The 18,685-nt window shown below is 41.3% G+C and overlaps 1 protein-coding gene across 1 annotated transcript in view; it reads right to left on the bottom strand.

The window, feature by feature from the left end:
* The window catches only part of GDA (guanine deaminase), a 73,745-nt gene extending 55,328 nt beyond the window's left edge, over positions 1-18,417 (bottom strand). Inside the window, exon 1 of the mRNA XM_036991295.2 lies at positions 18,137-18,417. Within this exon, the coding sequence (XP_036847190.2) occupies positions 18,137-18,244 (108 nt within the window). The 5' untranslated portion in view covers positions 18,245-18,417. The remainder of the gene's footprint in view (positions 1-18,136) is intronic.
* Positions 18,418-18,685: the final 268 nt, after the last annotated feature.

Below are 18,685 nucleotides of genomic sequence, written 5' to 3'. Positions count from 1 at the left end.
TTTCTTGACTAGCCCAAATTCCCCACCCTACCCCCATTCATAATCTCATACCAATTAATGCTTCTCAAAGCACCAGGCACCGCTTCTCTATGGAAATATGACATCATGGTTAAATGACCAAAACACTGAACCAGGCTGCCCAGCTTAAATTCTTACCAGTTGTATGAATTGGGGCAAGTTACTTATAACTCTCTATGCCTGTTTTCTTATCTATAAAGTGAGTATAACAGTTAGGAACATGTTGTGAGAATTAAATGAAATAATATATGTAAAATGCTTAGAATGGTGGCTGACATCTAGCAGATGTATAAGTCAGACCTATTGTTTTATTACAGTTTCAACTTGACAAGTATTCAGAATTATTATTTTACACACATCTGCCTTTATGGTTAGATGGCAAATTCCACACAGGTTGAGATCCTATTTTTACTCATTATCATACTTCCATTTCCTGTCACGGTCTTATCAGCACATGAGAGATGTCCAAGGGACATCTGATGAATGAATAAATGAATGTGATGTAGCGCCTGGACTGTAGAAAATATGAAGTGTCACACTAAGGGATTCTGAATTTATTCTCTAGAAGTTTCTTAACAAGAATCACATGTGAAAATTAATGGAGCAATGATTATAAGGTAATTTGGAAGGACAGTTTGGAGACAGAAGAACTCTTAGCCATCTGAACATTCATCTGGGCTGAGGCAATGGCCGGTGCATACAGTGGCAGAGAGAGAAGAAATGAAATGTCATATGAGCAGAATGTAGAGGAAGCACCCACAGAGTCAGTAGTGCACTGGATCTGGAGGGAACCATTGAAGATATACATAAATACTAAAACTCTGATTGAGAGAATAAGGACAAAAGGACAGAAATAGGGAAGCCAAAGGAGATGTTGGTTTGTCGGCATGGAGGAGAGATGATGTGGGGGCGCAGGACTGCAGACAGAGATGTCCAGCAGCAGTGGCCCTGGGGCGGCCCGGTCTGGAGATAGAAACTGGAGTCATCTGTGCAAATTTCATGTGAACTCCACACAAGAGGCTGACATATCTGGGGAAGAGATAATGAAGAAGGGCCTGCAGGGGGCAGCCTGGGGGTTGCAGTTGATTTAAAGAGTCTACAAGGGTGAGAGGAGCCAGGAAAGGAATTGTAAAAGGTGAAGTTAGAGAGACAAGAAGCTCAGTTCCACCTCCTCCTTAACAATTTATCTGAAGATACAACCACTTCCTCTGGTAACCTTTTTGACCTGCCCCCCTCAGGCTAAATAAGGTACTTCTCTGGCACAGCTTGCAGGCATTTGCAAACAGCAATGGCCTAGGCTGGACAATGGCCAGTTACATCCAGTTCCCAATCCTTGGAACCAGTGAAAGTTAGTTTACATGGCTAAATTAAGGATCCTGATATGGGACAATTACTACGGATTATCAGGGTGGGCCTCAGTGCAACCACAAGCGTCCTTCGTAGATGGAGGTCTGACAGAAACACAAGGCATGGTGACCACCCAGCAGGACGCTGGCTTTGAAGATGCAGGGAGGACCCACCAGCCAATGATGCAGGGAATGTCATCTAGGAAATGGAAAAGGCAAGGAAACATTCTCCCTTAGAACTTCCGGAAGGAGGAGGGCCCTGTTGACACCCTGACTTTGGCCCAGTGAAACTGATTTTGAACTTCTGACCTCCAGATATAAGAATCAGTATGTTGTTTTAAGCCACCAAGTTTATGGTAATTCATTACAGCAGCCATAAGAAATGAATACAAGCACTTAATTAACTGCATAATAATTTGGAGTTAGGGTATTCCATCTCTCCACTAAAGTATGACTTCCACAAAGGACAGTGACACTCCTGGACTTGGTAGTTCTGGCAGCAAACAGAGTGCTAGACACACAAAGGCACTCAAATACATGTTTGCAGGAAGGCTAGAAGGAAGGAAGAAAATAATCAGAAGGAGAAGAAAAGACAGGGAAGGAGTTTTAAAATAGAGGGTGTGGGTGACAAGGGCCTGTCCTTAAACACAAAACCAATGATATAAATGCAGAGAGACTGGGCAGAGCTCCCTGCCCCTCATCCCACCCCACAGGAGCCAGCAATCCCCAAACAAATGGGCAGGCCACATGCAGGCAGGGCAGCAAGCGTAGAGGGGTGATCCTAAGGTCAGCCCTAACTTCAGGCTGAATTCTGGCCCTCGCCCTACCCCAGTGCCAATGGGCTAAAGGCGTTGATTTATCTGAAAAGCCAAGAGTAGCAGCATCTGAGGACTGAGAGCCCAGGCTCAGGAACTGTGAAGATCCAGGCATGCATCTGAGTTCTGCTTCTTACTATCTGATCATCCTTAGACAAGTTATTCAACTTTTCTAAGGTTCAGTTTCTCACCTATAAACTAAAACTAATAATTTTCTTCAGAAGATTAAATGAGGTAATAAATGAGAAGCACCAGGTATGGAGTAAGAATTCAAGAAATGCTACTTTCTACCTTTCTATCAAAACCAGGCAGAAGAGAATAAAGACCCAGTCCCATGAATGTCGGGAGCTGGGAACAAGGCAAGAGATGGAGGAAGAATTATCAGATCACAGTGTCCACATGGTGAACAGGAAACAGAATTAGTGTTAACTATTGAAAAAAGAATCTCTTTGCGTCCAAATTCATCTCCATCGAAACCCTCCTCCCTACAGCCATCAGAGTTATCTTTCAACAACAGAGCGCTGGAAACGTGGCACTCTTCTCCTTGAAAATGTTTCCATCTCTTCATTATTTCCAGAAAACAGAGAAAACTTCTTAGTAGAAAGCAAATGAGAAGGTTGGCAGAAGAAGGAAACTGGGAGTCAGATTACCTGAGTCTGCGTCCCAGCACCATGCTGTCTGTACTAGCAAAAGGGATGAAATAATCCACATGCTCATCAATAGGAAATGGGTAAATAAATTCTGGCCCATCTCTACAATGGGGAATTATGAAAGAGGGAGAAAATGAGGCAAATCTTCATGTACTGATATGAAATGATGTCCAAGCTATATATACATATATCTTCAACCCATTTGGTCACCAGGACACAGCTGTGAGACATAACAGCACCTCCTCCTGGAGGTTCAGATGTAAAGCACCCTTATCTGCTCTTAACAGCTGGAGGATACATTTTTTAAATGACTATTTTTTTCTATCATATATGGTAAAGTTGGAAACATCTATGTCTCGGTTTTCCCTACTACATTAATTATATTCATTAATTAATTATAAAAATTGAGTTACAAATTCAGTTTTCCCTCTGTTACATTAATTACAAATTGCTAAATACATTAGGAAGGCATTAAACAATGCATTTAGTGTACCACCATTTGTGGACAAAAATGAATATATAAAAATACATAAATATTTTAATATATAAAACATATATATTAGCTTGTATATCTTGTACACTATCACTAGAAAAATATGTAAGAAACTGCTAATAGTGGTTTACTATTGGGAGAGGCAATGTTATGTCTAGGGGACAAGCACAGGAAGGAGATTTAAAGCCACCAACCACCTTTTTGTGCCTCTGCAATTTTCTAACACATGTATGGATTTTTTTTGTTTGTTTATGTATATATTTTTTTAAATCCCAGTTTCAACATTTATCAGTTGTGTAACATTGGCAACACATTGCTTATTCTCATCGGACCTCCATTTCCTTACTCATAAAATGAGAATAAATATACTACCTTCCTCAAAAAGTTGTGAGCATTACGTGAGGTAACACAAGTAAAATGCTCAAACGAATGCCTGGCACAGAGTAAGTATTCAGTAAAGTCAGAAATTTCTGCTTCCATAATTTTTTGGTGAGCAAGATATTCTAAAGGGCCTTCCAGCTACAAAATAACTATATGTTGCATTACACATTCCCCTTGCAGGACACAGGGAAAGTATCAAGGTTTTTTTGAAGAAAAGGGGAAGATTAAAAAGCCTATAGACTGAAAGAGACGGCCATGAGTTATAAGTTCAGATGAAAGGCATGGGGTCCCCAATGGTCCCTAGCTCCCAACAGAAGAAAATAAAAATCCTTTCTGGAGAATCGCATCCCTATACCCATTTCACAGTCGAGGAAGACAGACACACAAAGGAGACTGACCAGTCCATGATCACACAACCCTTTGGGTAATAGAATCCCGTCTCTCGTTAAGGTATCTCAACTTCTGGCCTAATATATTTTTCACAATATTTAATTTATAAAATCTCCTTTATATACAGTTTCCTAAAAATCTGTTAACTTCTTAGATCTGTACTGGATGAAGACAAGGAATGAGGTTTATTTTTCTCTCGGTCTTTATGATTATTCCCTGCTTCTCACTGTACTTTTTATATAGTACTAGGAGACTTATTTTTGCCAACCAGGATTCCATCCTTAAAATTAATATGTGTAAATGTCACAGACCTCCCCAAAGCTACTGCAACTGTTCAATCCAAGAGCTCAGGATAATTAGGTGTTTTCATGAGCACAAGATTCATTAGTCAAAATTGTGGGTCTTATCCAATTTTCTCATTTTATTTTTATGGCAAGAGAATGGCGCTTGATGTCATATTCCCTAATTTTAAAGGGAAAAACATCTTTATGCTTCATCTGTTTGTCTGAGTTAAATTCATCTCTCTTCTCCCATTTTTTCACTAGGACAGAGCTGTAAGAAATAACAGCACCTCCTCCTGGAGGTTTGGGTGAAGGGGGCCCTTACCCGCTCTCAGAACTGGAGGATACATTTTTAAATGACTTTTTTTCTATCACATATGGTGAAATTGAAAACATCTCTGTTTGAGTTTTTCGTCTGTCATATTAATTACAAAGCCTTCCCAGATGCCCTAGGCAGCCAAATGTTTTTTAATTTCTAATTCTAGAGTGAGCCCCAGCTTGTTTTTGTTTGTTTTTTTGTTTCTTTGGTTTTTTGGTTTTTTCTGTCAGATTGACAGCATAGAGTTGGGTAAGAGCAGAATGGCAAAATTGTGGTCTTGTTCATTTCTGACAAACAGAACTCCTAAGATTTCCCTGCTGTGATTGGGTTGTGGTGGGGCTCTTAAAATGTATGCAAAACTTGACTGACAAAGCCTACTTACAAAGTCAACATGAATGTGTGAGGAAATCATGGTGGTCGTCTAGAGAGCACGCATTCACAGCAGCTGAATTAAGTCAGATCATGGCTCTGTTCCCAAAAGAGTAGATATAAAAAAAAACAACTCTAACCAACAAATAATATTCCATGTGACTCGATACTCTCTCCTTGTTTGTCTATGTTCTCTTCATAATGGCTCTAAATAGACCTGATAATAGGTTTCACACATCCGACACAACATATACCATGAGCTTCGCTGAACTGCCTGCTTAGCCCAACAAACTCAACTCCTGAAGCTAATAAAAGAAACTCAGAACAAGTCCACCTACTAGCCTTACAAATTCCTCTCCTGTGTGAAGATACCAGCAATGAACTGATACTAGCTTAGTTTTCCCTGATTCCAAAGCCAGTAGCTTCTGGTTATGAAGCTCTGACATGCAGCAACATGACAGAGTCACTGACAACCTGATTAAGAATTAGCAAACCGGTGATCTTGTAAAGGACACATAATTGCTTTAGAAGGGTTACTGACAAATTGCCAGAATACCTTAGGAGTTCTCTTTGACAAAATAAAAAATCAAAGGCAAACAAAATTTTTGTAACAGAGACTGGTGACTGTATTCTAAGGTTTTCATGTACCCCCAAACATTTGTTACCAGTACAGTATTTAACTTCTCCCATAGCTCAGCTGCTAAAAGCACAGACTTTTGAAACCACACCATGTGAATTTAAACCCTAACTCCACCAGTTACCAGTTTTATGACCTTGAATGAGACACTCAAATCGTCAGTGACTCAGTTTCCTCATCTGCAAAACAGAGATACAGTGGTACTTAATTCACAGAGTTAATTGCAATGATTAAGTGAGTTAATAGATGTAAAAGACTTAGACCAGTGCCTGGCACATAAGTGCTATACAATCTTTTACTTTTATTAGAAATAATGATTTTCTTACTTACTCATTCCTCAAATATTTGCAGTGCCCAAACCTGAGGGCATAATATGAGCAAGACAGAACCCCCACCCTCAAGGAGCCTCAGCCTATGACAGCAGCCATCCTAGTAAAAGGAAACTGCTTCGATAGCAGTATGTCTTCACTTGCCCATCAATTTTCACAAGAACAATATAATATTTTATAAAAATGCTGTTTTAGCTGTCTTTCCACTACTTCATGAGAGTTCCTGCATATACAACAAAGATGAGACATGGCACAGCCATGCTGATGCTGACGGGCCAGCTGGGCTTACTGGCTGGCAAGTGACACCGACCAGTACACCAATGGGGCACTTTCAGGCTCAGACATACACCTCCCCAAGTGACAAGAATCTTCTAGGTTCATCTGTGAATGTCATACCTGGGCACACCGAGGGCCTGTGATAGGATGTATGCCAATCAAATCATTGCATACAGAGGCTGGGAGGAGAAATGCCAAGATTTGGCAGAAAGTCGCTTAACATATACTTCTTGGCCCACCTTTTCTTAAGTTCAGTAATGCATTTCAAATGATAACAATTCAAAGTAACACATACTGTTGAAATGTACATCATATACTCATCAAACTGCTAAGGATTCAGATAAACATATAAGAAGTAAATCTTGCCTTTTAAGAGTTTATTTTCTGGTTGAGGAAATAAAATGTATGTGCATATAGAAAATTGAGAACAGTGCATGATGGCATGTTTCTGAAAGCCAAATTGCCATTAATGACTTAGCTGGGAAAACTCAGAGAGGAAAGAAATCATCAAGGACTAGAAAAATACAGTTGTTTTTCAGAGGAGGTGAAGTAAGGTATATAGAGAGGAGAATGGGAAGTTAGGCATTCAGGGTATGGACAAAACCATGAGAAGCCCAAAGATGTAACAAATGGAAATTAATATGTGTTTATACTCTCATAATTGTCATATCATTTCCTTTTCACATCTTCTCTTATTATCTCCTTACTCTAGCTGCCTGATGACTTGGCATTTCTGAAGCATCCAATCCTGTACAGATTACATGGATAGTTTTCCTTATTCTAATTTCAATTGGCATAAACCTAGCAGAAGTCTTCTTATTTTTCACCTTCGTCCTATCTGATTGTCTGGACAAAGGAAAAAGAATGATTGCACAGGCCCCCTTCATAGAGAGACAGGTGCTGTTTCCTCCTTAATGTGAATCACTTATATGCTGCTTTGCTCAGCTGAACTGTTTTCCATGTACAGTCATCCACCCAGGAAGAAAGGAATAGGCAAGATTTTCTCAATTCCCCTAGAGAAAGCAGAAGTCCAAAACAACTTCCTTAGAATCAAACTGCATTTTTGCATACCAGGAAGCATCTGGGTTTACTTTTTTAATTTCACAATAATCCCAAACTTACAAAAAAATTATGACTTCCTGTCTGATCTTAATAAAATGAAAAGAGTTGCACCACTGGCATCCCACACTTTAAAAGTCAGTATTTAAAAATACTGACTGAATATGAAGATTTCCAATAACACCGAGATGATAAATTATATTTCTGAGACATTATAAGACAGTAAAGTGATTACTAGTAAGGCTGCAACTACTTCTAGGCTCTGGCAATGTTTGCCAACTCCATGGCATCAACTCAAATTAAATATTTGCAAGGGACAAACCAGCACGCTTACATAACTTTTATAGATGCTAACCTTTGCATAAAAGTCTGCAAGGAAGCTAAGAATTGGGGAAATACAACTTATGTAACTTATTTGTATTTTATTACTATTCAAGGCATTCTTTTCTCATAGGAGAAATTATTTTTATTATTCTCCTCATATGATTAGCAAAAATATTACACATTTATTATCTCCCAAGAATTGTCTATGATCACAACTACCTGCATATCTTTGTCTTCCACCCATTCCAAGACTCAAGTCAAGGTGAGTGCCACCCTCTCTCTTCATCAGAGTAAGTCTTTCTAAGGTCAACAATAATCTCAACTGGCTAAGTCAATTGGACATTTTCCCAGGATTATTCATTTTACTTCTACTCCTGAGTAACACGTGATAGCTGCTGTCCTCCGTCCATCTTGACATTACCCCTATCCTTGGCCTTCTGTGACACCACCATCCTGTTGTTTCCCTCTGCCCTTCTCATCCCATTTATTCTCTTTTACTCTGAACTCAACCACTGGAGTTACTCTAGTTCCTGTTCTCTTTCCAACCCTTACTCCACATTTAATATCTCCCACTCAGATGTCTCCTCTGAGCTCCAGAGGAGCTCTTACTTGACATCTCCACACCAGCTCTCCAGATTCCACTGATTTTTGCCTCCCTGTTGTCTTGCAGACCCACCCGTTCCTCTCCAGCTCTACTACCACATACCTGTCTCTTCTGTGGTCCACGGTAATTACCTTCCAACTCATCTCTCTAACAACTACTCTTACCCTGCTCCAGTCTGTTCTCCATTCTGCACTTATTGTTTATATATTTTTTAAAATGTGAACCTGATCTATCTTCCTCTATTTAATACCTTTCACTGGCTTCCCATCTTAGGATGAAGGGAAAAGCCTACAGTAGCCTGATGTGGCTACTGCTTCTGTCCTGGCCTCATCTATTTCCACCAGCCCCTCCTTTGCCATCCTCTGTCACTTGGGTTCACAGTTCTTCCTCCCCACTAGGTGTCTGCATAGGCCTTTCCCCCATCTTTCTCTGCCTAATTAACTCCCATTTAACCTTCAGACTCATCTCAAATATCACTTCCTGAGGAATGCATTCTTGAAGCATCTTCTCAAAATAAGCCAAGTCCTCTGGTTTCACACAGCACTCGGCCTTTTTCATTTTTAGAAATGACATACTTATCCACGCTTGTTTAAGTATTGACTCTGGGTGCAAATAGCGCAGGACCTGCATCTCTGTTGCTCACTATTTTATCCCTAACTCCTTGAGATCATTGTTCCTCATCAGATATTATCAGTTCTTACAAGCTGCAAGCACACTAGCTCCACAGGGCTAATGAGTCCACGCTACACTGGGACTGGAGGAGGTTCACTGCCCCCATGAGCTAGTTCTGAGTGGTTTCTGCAAATTGTCCTTCAAAAAAGGCTTATGGCTTACAGGAGTGACTCCACACGTGCAGGAGGAAAACAACATCTAGGTAAAATAGTATAAGGAAAATTTCTGTCCCAATGTGTGAAGGCATTACCAGTGTACTTCTTATGTTGCACCCTCACACTTACTGGCTACAACCAGTTGAGAATGTTAACTATTTCCTATCTATTCTGCCAGGACTATCTGTGCCCTCAAAGGGATGGCATACACAGCACAGCAGTCCATTCTATTCACTCTTTCATTCAGAAGCATTTATTAAATGCCGATTTTGTACTAAAACACTAAGTACTGAGAGGGACAGGAGATGGATAATAAGAGCTATTGTTTATGAACAGTCTACCGTGTTCTAGGGCTATAAATTCTAAGAGGCAATTTACAAGCCACATTTCAAGTAAATTACCATTTTACAAAGAAGTGAACACTTAATAAACCACAATATAAAACTAAAGGGAGTAAGCAGGCCTACATATACATTATTCCAGATCCTTAACATAGTCCTAGTTAAAGGCATTTGAGAACTTTATGAGGTCTCAGAGTTTCAATTAAAATCTTCTCTTCCAGGGTTCTTCATTATTCACTAGGACATGAAACTAATTACAGCTCCCAGTGGCCAAATATGTTGTATCACGCACCCAGACTTTAAAAACCTAGAGTTCTTATTCAAACAATTGGTTATTTGGAAGATATTTTTAGCTGGCTGTACATGTGGCTGACTCCTAAAGTGAACTTTTCCAATCCATTTATCTGGCAGTGAAAAAAATCGAAGTACCATTTACTCAATAAATATTTATCAAGTGCCTACCCTGTGCTAGGTGTTGTGGATATGAAAGTCATAAAGGCATAGCCCCTTCAAGCCTGACCCCTTCAAGGTCAGGTTACAGAGATCCCGACAAGATAAAGTAAGAGCAGTAAAGAGGTACCAAGCAGAAAGTGGAGCACAAAAGAGCCACACATTGGATCTGCCTGTGAACAGAAGGGTGGGAGTGATGTCAGCAATGACCTCACTGAGGATGTGACACTTAAATTAGTCTAAAAAAGTGTGTTTGTCCAGCAGACAGAGCACAAAGACTCAAAGGCTTAAACAAGATGGAAGTTTGGGCAAACAACAAAAACAACAAGGCCAGGCCTACATTTATCCCATAGTTAAGCAATGGGGAGCTATAAAAATATTTTAAAGAATAAATTGATTTTTAAAACTTGCACACAAATTTCATAGCAGCACTGCTGACAATGGACAAAAGATGGAAACCAATCAAATGTCCATCAACTGAAATGAACAGATAAACAAGGTGAAATATATCTGTATAGCAGATTATTATTCTGCCATCAAAGGAATGGCGTTCTGACCAATGCCACAACATGAATGAACCTTGAAAGCATTAAGCTAAGTAAAAAAGCCAGACACAACAGGTCACACATTCTGCATGTCCATTGATGTGAAATATCCAAAATGTGCAAACTTATAGATAGAGAGCAAATTAGCGGTTGTGAGAGGGGAGGAGAGGAATAGGAGTGCTTCCTGGTTGATGGGTTTCCCTTTGGGGTGATGACCATATTCTGAAACTAGATGGCAGTGATGGTTGTACATCACTGAGAATAGAATAAATGACACTGAATCGTACACATTAAAATGGTGAATGCTATGCTAAATTATAAAAGTGAAACAAGAAAAGATGACCAATACAAAACATTATATATTAGAACATAGAAATTCTCCTCCACATCCCCAACTCTCTACTCCTACTCTACAGAAGTAAATAGTACTTAGGCTTTGTATTTTAATACTGTCTTCCAGAAATGTGTTTTATATATGTGTCTTTGTGGGTGAGAGTGGGTGGAGGAGACTGAATGGTCATAGGATATACTTTTTCTGTCCATTCAAGCTACTGGAAAACCTTGGGCCTCTACAATTCCTATGTCATTTCATGTAGGTCTAGAATAACTTACTTTAAATGAGAAGTGGCTTATAATTGCTTTAGCCTTCAGATTTTTCTTTTGTGAATCAACAGCTTGTTGATAAATTGAGATCAGCACTGGTTTTCAAGTAGAGTTTATTGGGAAAGTTTCATTCTGTCAAAACAATTCTTTAAAACCCAGTGACAAGCTGAGAAGAGAAAGAACACTGTGATGACAGAACCGGTCTCCTGCTGATTCCAACCTGAGCAGGGCCACGAAGGAAGAGAAGACGTGAAAGGTATTTATTGTGAAATAGGTTCAGGTAATAGTGCATGAATAACTAATTCATGGGGGATAACGCCAGCATTTTAAAAGCAGAGGCACCAACGCCAACAGTCAAAAGGTTTTGAAAAGCAGATCTCAAGTAGAAGTTAAATTTGAAGTTAATGTAACTTATCCTTTAGGATTAATAAGTTAGTGTGAGAAAGCCAAATAATGTTTTCACCATGGAAAGGGGTGTGGCTTTTTAGAAATAATTTCAAAATTTCTTTCGGAAGTGAAAATGCATAAAGTATGATTTTTTGGGAGACAATCAATATTTAATTGCTTACTCTTAGAAAATTATTGCTTACTCTTAGGAAACTGCCAAGAAATTCCTGGAATAGACAACTTTCCACAACAAGCAGGGCAGCAAACTCCAGTCACTCCCAGCAGTGTTGCTTCAAAGCCTCAAAAAAATAAGTCAGATCTTGCTTGAAAAAGATCTCTCTGGAATTAGCGATGTTTTTTTTTTTTTTACATGTCACACAGGAATATGTTTGAATTACACATTGCATTCAACATACTTTACTGACCACCTACTTTGTGTTAAAACAGTAACGCAATGTTGAGGGGCTCTAAGGACAGTAGGTTTTCAGTCCTCCTCAGGACAGGAGGCAGCAGGAACTCCCGGAAAAAGAGCGTAGACCTTGGAAATCAGACAGCAGGGGTGAATCCTGACTTTGCCACTTGCTGTGACTGCATCCATCTCAGACAACTCTCTGAGCCTCCATTTCTTCCTTTGTAAAACAGGGGTGGTAAAGGAGATGACGACTGCTACGGTCTCATCTCAGGACTGCTGATTACAAAGAGTCTGGTAGAGTGTCTGACACACAGTATAACTTAATAAATGTTACATTCTCTCGAGTTCACCTCCCATTTGTGAAAGAACTTTAAATCAACTCAGTGAGTGAAAACTTTCTTTAAAGCTAGATATAATCAGAGGCAAAAATGAAATTACTACTTTAATGGAAGAAAAATACCAACAATAGCCAGTATTTACTGAGCACAATCAATATGTGCTAAGTGCTTTACAGACACTATCTCATCTGCCTCGCCACTCCTACAGGGCTGTTATTGTTCACATTTCAAAAATGAGGGTGTGAAGGCACAGACATGTTAGGAAATTTGTCCACAGAAGTGGCAAAGTTGGGATTTGAATCCATATCATCTAATTCCAGAAGCCACACTCTTAACCACCAGGAAAACACTGGTTTGAATATATATGTAAAATTTTATGGGAGAACAAAGGGTAATTTATTCCAACTGGGGAAGCTTTAGGGAAGAAGCAGACATCAGAACTGGACCTTGAAGGAGGAGCAAGATTTCATCTTGACAGAGGGGGAGGAGAAAAGGGAATATGTCAGGAGGACTATTCCAGACTGAGATTGTCACCAATGAAGTGGGGCCATAAAAGGATATGACGTGCTGGGAAGCAATGATGAATTGGCATGGACAGACATCTCTCAGCTCATGGGTACCTGGATACCTCATGGTACAAATCAGTCCTGGTAATGTTACTCCTATTTTCCAGAAGGAAGGAAGACTAGGAGAAAATATTAGAGAAGTGGATTGGGGCCAAAGAATGTCTTCCAGGGGCCTTCAGACCTTAGAGGCAGTAGAGAGCCACAGGTAGTTGAAAAAGAGAAGTTACATGATACTATCCATGTCCCAAGAAAGTGACCATCCATAATGTGAAGGAGATGTTACATAATGTGGGAAGAGAAAACAGGAGGCTCCTTAATATTTTAGGCCAAAAAAAAAAAAAAGAAAAGCTGGACGGGGCCAGTAACAATAGGAAGGAGTGTGCCCAAAGGTATCCCTGAGGAAAATTGGCTGGGATTGGCTACCAATATGGGTGCCTGAAAAGATACGGGCATTTGGGCCCATAAGGAGAAGATAGAAATGGGAAAAGAAAAGGGCAGCTAGCAATCCTTTGAAAAATAAAAGGGTTCTTTGAAAAGCAGAGTAATTGTTAACCTCTAACAATTAACAGAAGCATAGACAGAAAAGATCTTCCATTATCTCACAAAAGGAGTCTCAAAGCAGTAGACAGTAGGCAATTCCAGGGACAGCTGATTATTCAGTGATGTTATTCATGTGCATATCCAATGATACTCAAAGAGGGCCTCTTGGTGCCTCTGAAATCCTCCCAGTCTTTCTTCAGAGTCTCAAGCAGCCATAGCATAAGCGCCATTCCTCTCAGGAGAGATTCTGGATGAGGACAGACTCTCTCCCCATCTCTGTGGCTATTTATTAAGAAGGAAAGTATCTCCCAGAAGCCTCTGAGCCAACTTCCCCCATGCCAGAAGGTTATCCTGGCCACCCTCAACAACCAAGAAGTTGGCAAAATAAATGTCCATCAAATGGAATAATGATTACCACGGCTGGCATGGCATGATGCATCCATGCACTGAGTGTATCACAGGTCGATCAAATCCAGCACATCATTCAGAAAGACCACTGCAAGGATGACCAACAGGGTTCGCCATGCGCACTCTGAACAAAGCCACCTGCCTTCCACAGGATGATGCTTGGGCATGAACACGTTTCTCATGAAAGGCAGGCACTGATCCAGCAGCCTCAGAAGGAATGACTTTGCCCAAACTCCCTCTTCAGGATCGCAGGATATTCTGAGGTCCTGAGCTTAGCAAGAAGGTGGGCTTTCACCTCCCCAAGAGGAAGGAAAGAATGATACTGAACCACTAAGATTTATGATTCAGATTCACAAAGCAAGATGACAATGCTGTCTCCACTGAAATATACCTCTTGCTCCTCCAAGCAGTTTTAGGAATTGAAGAATACTGACTCAGTCCCTTCAACCAGGGCTATTTAACCCCTTTCTGCAGGTTCAAGTCCTATGTGTTATTTAATGTCTAACTCAATTTTAGCTTCCTTCATCCAGCTTTTCAACTATCACCAGCAAATGTGCATCCCACCAAACTATTTAATACATTGGCGTACATCTCTGTAACCCTATCACCAAATCCAGTTGATGTGACTTAAACTGTCTACCTCCTTCTCCATCACTGCTGATAATAACTGCCATTTACTGGGTATGTGCTACATGCAAGGCATTATCCTATGAACTTCACAATTATTAATTCCCTTAAACCCCTCAAGAACCTATGAGGTAGACTATAGTAATTATTTTACAAACTTGGAAATAAAAATATTAAGTAAACTGATCGATTCACATAGGTAGTAAGTGATACAGGCACTCGAGTTCATAGCTTAACTGACACACTACCCAGCCTCTCTTCAAAACCACATCCCATTTTTCCAGAAGGACTGCAACAAGTCCTGTCTGATCCCCTTGCTTGCACTCAACTTCTCTCCAATGCATTTTTTATCCTGAAGCTAGAATTATCTTTTAAAATTGCAAAATTTGATCACAGACGAATCCCTCCCTGCCCCACTCCCTATGCCCCCCAGGATCTTGCCCTGCCTACCTTTCCTGCCTTATCTTGTGTTTTCCTTTTCCAGTAGCTTTGGACGCAAACCACCAGATGTTTTCATTCTCTCCTACCCTAGGGCCTTTCCCGCCTTCCCTACCTCCAATCCAGCCTGCCTTATCTATTTAACTTCTTCTTCAAATCAAAATTTCAATGTCAGTTCAGCCTCAGGAAAGCCTTCTCTCCACCTCTAGATGAGTTGAAGCTCTGACAGATCATAGCAGATTCTGTTAATGTATCACCAGATCATCCTCCTCCCAAGAGCAGGGCATGGGTTGCATGCTTTGTTCAACAATGTCTCTCCAGCAATGAGCCCAGTCTTTGGTCCAGGAATCAGTCCCCTTTTATTAGAGGTACAAGTCTCAGCTCCCTTGCTTAAAAGGGCGAGTTCTTTGAGGTCAGGAACTGTGCCTCAGGGAGGTGGCCTGCTCTAGAGAAGAGAACGTGGGCTTTGGCCATGTTAATTCAAAATCCAGCTACACCACCATCTCTGAATGCATGCTTTCTCAAGTCTCAACTTCCCAGAATAAGTGGGAATAATGACACTGTCATGAACACACTGATACTGAATATCATGTGTGGGCATACCTGGCAGATGCTCTTTACTTCTTTCCTCCCAGATCCATCAGTGGGTCAAGGACATGAGCAGGGAGTCTGCACAGCTGAGGTCCAGTACCTCCCCCCACTCCCCACATAGGGTATCCCAGGCCATGGCTTCCTTCTCCACTTGTTGGACTGCACGGGTGCCACCATGTGGAAATATACAAAACACTACAGTGAGCAAAAGTTAAGGATTTGCTGGGGGCAGAGGGAAGGAAAAGGACAGAATGGACAGGGTACATGTTAAGTATACACTAAGTGTGAGACATTTTTTATCATTATTTCATTTAATACACAGCAGAAGAAAATTTGATTCTCTTCTTCACTCTTGCTTCTGGGTAAGTGTGCCTTAAAAGAACGAAAGCATCTTTATATATCTTTAAAGTCAAGCTGACCCTTTTTGTATATGGGAAGAATCAGGTAATTTAGTAACATTTGAGCACAGAGTGTCTCAAAATTAAGTAAATATCTGCAAATGAAATAACATTTGCTGGAGTCTTTCTTTTAAAAGCTACATGGCACTTGAATAGAAAAACTAACTCTGAATTTAAAATGCCTGATACTAAAATGTTGACTGGATAATTTTTTTAATTAGCCTAGTTTTGGGTGAGCTTTAGTTAATGAATTAAAAGTAGTTAATCATTATCATTCTCTGGGACTGAGTAAACTTACACGAAATGAGGGATGAGGTTTAGACGGGAGAGTGAGAAGGCAGAGGCAGTCATGTCGCCTCCCTCTGAGATGCTACCCAAGACCCAGGCTTGACAGGGAGAACTGCGCTCCCAAGATCTCATACGACTGGTTCCACCATGCGGTCTATATACTGTGGTTACTCCAAAATGTAATCCACGCACCACCTGTGTCTGACTCTCCTGGGGCCTTTGTTGAATGCCACTTCTGGGGGCTGATCACAGATTCAGCTTCTCTGAGGACCGATGCCCAGCAACCTGCATTTTAACAAGCACCGCTAGATGTTTCTGATTCATCCCAAGATTTGAGAACAGCTTTAGGAGCTCGGTAAAACTGTGATTCTGCATATTTATTTATTTCATAGGAATATAATTGCCTGTAAGAACCTTGAAATTTTTTAAATGAATAAGATATTCATCCCAGCAACTCTAAAGGCCAAGGCATTCCCACTTTCAAAATGGGGGAAATCAAGTCTTGAAATACTGCATATATGACACACCCGCCCTTGAAACTGTTATCAATTCACTGATTAGGGCGTTTTATACCACAGATCTAAGCCGCTTGAGTAACTAACTCACCTTTCTATTCAATTCCTAGATAATTGTCTCTTGTGGGGGAATGGCATTTTTCTAAATTTATAAATTCAGTATGATCCTTAGTTAGGAATAGATTCCCTGACTCAACTACTAATTGTATGTTCCGGACATTCTTTTATTCTTCTTCTGTACAACCCCCAGAGAAGGTAATTTTTTATATAAATTACTTCCTTTCTTACTACTCTCCACTGGTGAAAGAGAGTCCTCAAACCCACTCTCTTGCCTGCTATCCTACCAGTTAATATTATGGATACAGGAAATGAACTTTTAAAAAGAAATCTAAGAGTTGAAGAGTGCCTTGTGATTAAGCAACACCCCTCCTCTTTCCCCAGTTTGGCAATTCCTTGGCTTCTTGGGACTTGCCCCAAGCCCCAGGGGACCCTGAAACTTGAGAGTCAAGTACACACAGCAATAATTCATCAGTTTTAGGGTCTAGGGAGTCTCTCCATTTGGAGGAGCTCTGACTCTTCACCTTAGAAACACAAGAGAAACTTCCCTGAATATGCACGGAGAGGTTAGTTCTTAAGCACCATATAAAAACAGGGTTTAGTGATCCCCATACGTAAGAGTCACGATTCACAGCTGTCACTGACTCGGAAGCATTTTAAGGCAGAAATAGTATCTTCAAGCTGACAAGTCACAAATATGTGTATTTTTGCTAAGAAAACTGATAGTTGGGAAAAGGCTCAAAATAGTCCATCCCCATCTTTGTTTTTCCTTCCAAAAATGGATTGACTTTCACTTATCAAACTGGCCAGGCCACTGCCGGCAGATAGCATCATACATGGAACAGTAAGTATTAGGCATTGAGTTTCCCTGTCGTTTGTAGAAGTCCTAGTTTTGGAAAAGGAAGTGAAGAAGATACACTCACAGAAGACATTTTGAACCTTAAAATGGAATGCCTTGTTTTGATGCAAATGGCTGGGTGTGGGGGAAATAATTTTTCTTGGACTATCCTTTCTAGTATTACACGTTGTCTAGTCTGTATCATTGGTATATCCTCTGTTGAATGATAAGGTAGAAGAACAAAAATCAGTTCTTTGCTAAACACTGATCAAGTGCACCTTCCTCTGTTATTTCTTTCAGAATAAATTTTATCTAATTTATCATGAGCCTAGCCTATGTCAGGTACTGTGCCAGGCACTAGATACAAAATAAATGAAGCAAGGTTCTGGTTTATTAATGATCTCATAAGATTTGCTAGGGCATAGTCTCGACCCCCTTTCCCTCCGGGGCGGCTGTCTAAGCAATAGCGGATCTGAGTGCTCCGCGACTCCCAGCTTCTGGGGACATGTTCCCACCAGGTCAGCCCAGGAACCTAGCGCCAGGGTTCTCCTGGCGTTCCCCAAGGGCCACTCAAGTTCAACTCCGGAGCGGAACTCCAGACGCCGCAGCGCACCTAGCGGGATCCCTTCCACCTGTCCGCGCGCACGCAGGAGCGCCTGACCCCGCGCCCGCTTACTTTGCCGCTGTCGCTCACGCCGAGGAGGTGATCCTGCAGCACCTCCATGGGGGAGGTCCAGGTGGAGTGGACGAACGTCCCCCGGAAGATGTGCGCCAGGGACTGCATCGAGGCGACACACAAGTCAGCGGCGGGGCGCAGCGCGGGGTCGGCGGGCGGAGGAGGTCGCACGGGGCGGAGGCGCGGCGAGGGCTCCGTGCGGCCGGGAGGGCTGCAGAGTGGGCGCTTGTCCGGATGGTCCTGCCCCCGCTTTCCCGGGCTAACGCCTAACCCCGCAGGCCGCGCCCCGGGGCGGGTTCCCTGGCTCTTCCGCGCCAATAGGATTTTTCTGAGTCGTCTCTGCGCTCTGTTGGGTGTGGTCTTTCTCTCCTCCCCTACGGGAGTTCTTGGTATGTTAACTCTGAGTTGCCAAAATCCCGGCTCTCATCACAGCTCTTTCAACGCACAGTGGCTGAGTCACCCACCCAGGAGGGGCGGGAGATGAAGGAAGAAGCTGGAGGAGCCGCTGGGTCCAGCCCGGTACTTCTAATTGATCATTAAACTTGCTTT

The sequence above is a fragment of the Manis javanica genome, chromosome 2 (assembly GCF_040802235.1).
Source record: "Manis javanica isolate MJ-LG chromosome 2, MJ_LKY, whole genome shotgun sequence".
Taxonomy (NCBI): domain Eukaryota; kingdom Metazoa; phylum Chordata; class Mammalia; order Pholidota; family Manidae; genus Manis; species Manis javanica.
This window is presented reverse-complemented; position numbering and strand designations above follow the sequence as displayed.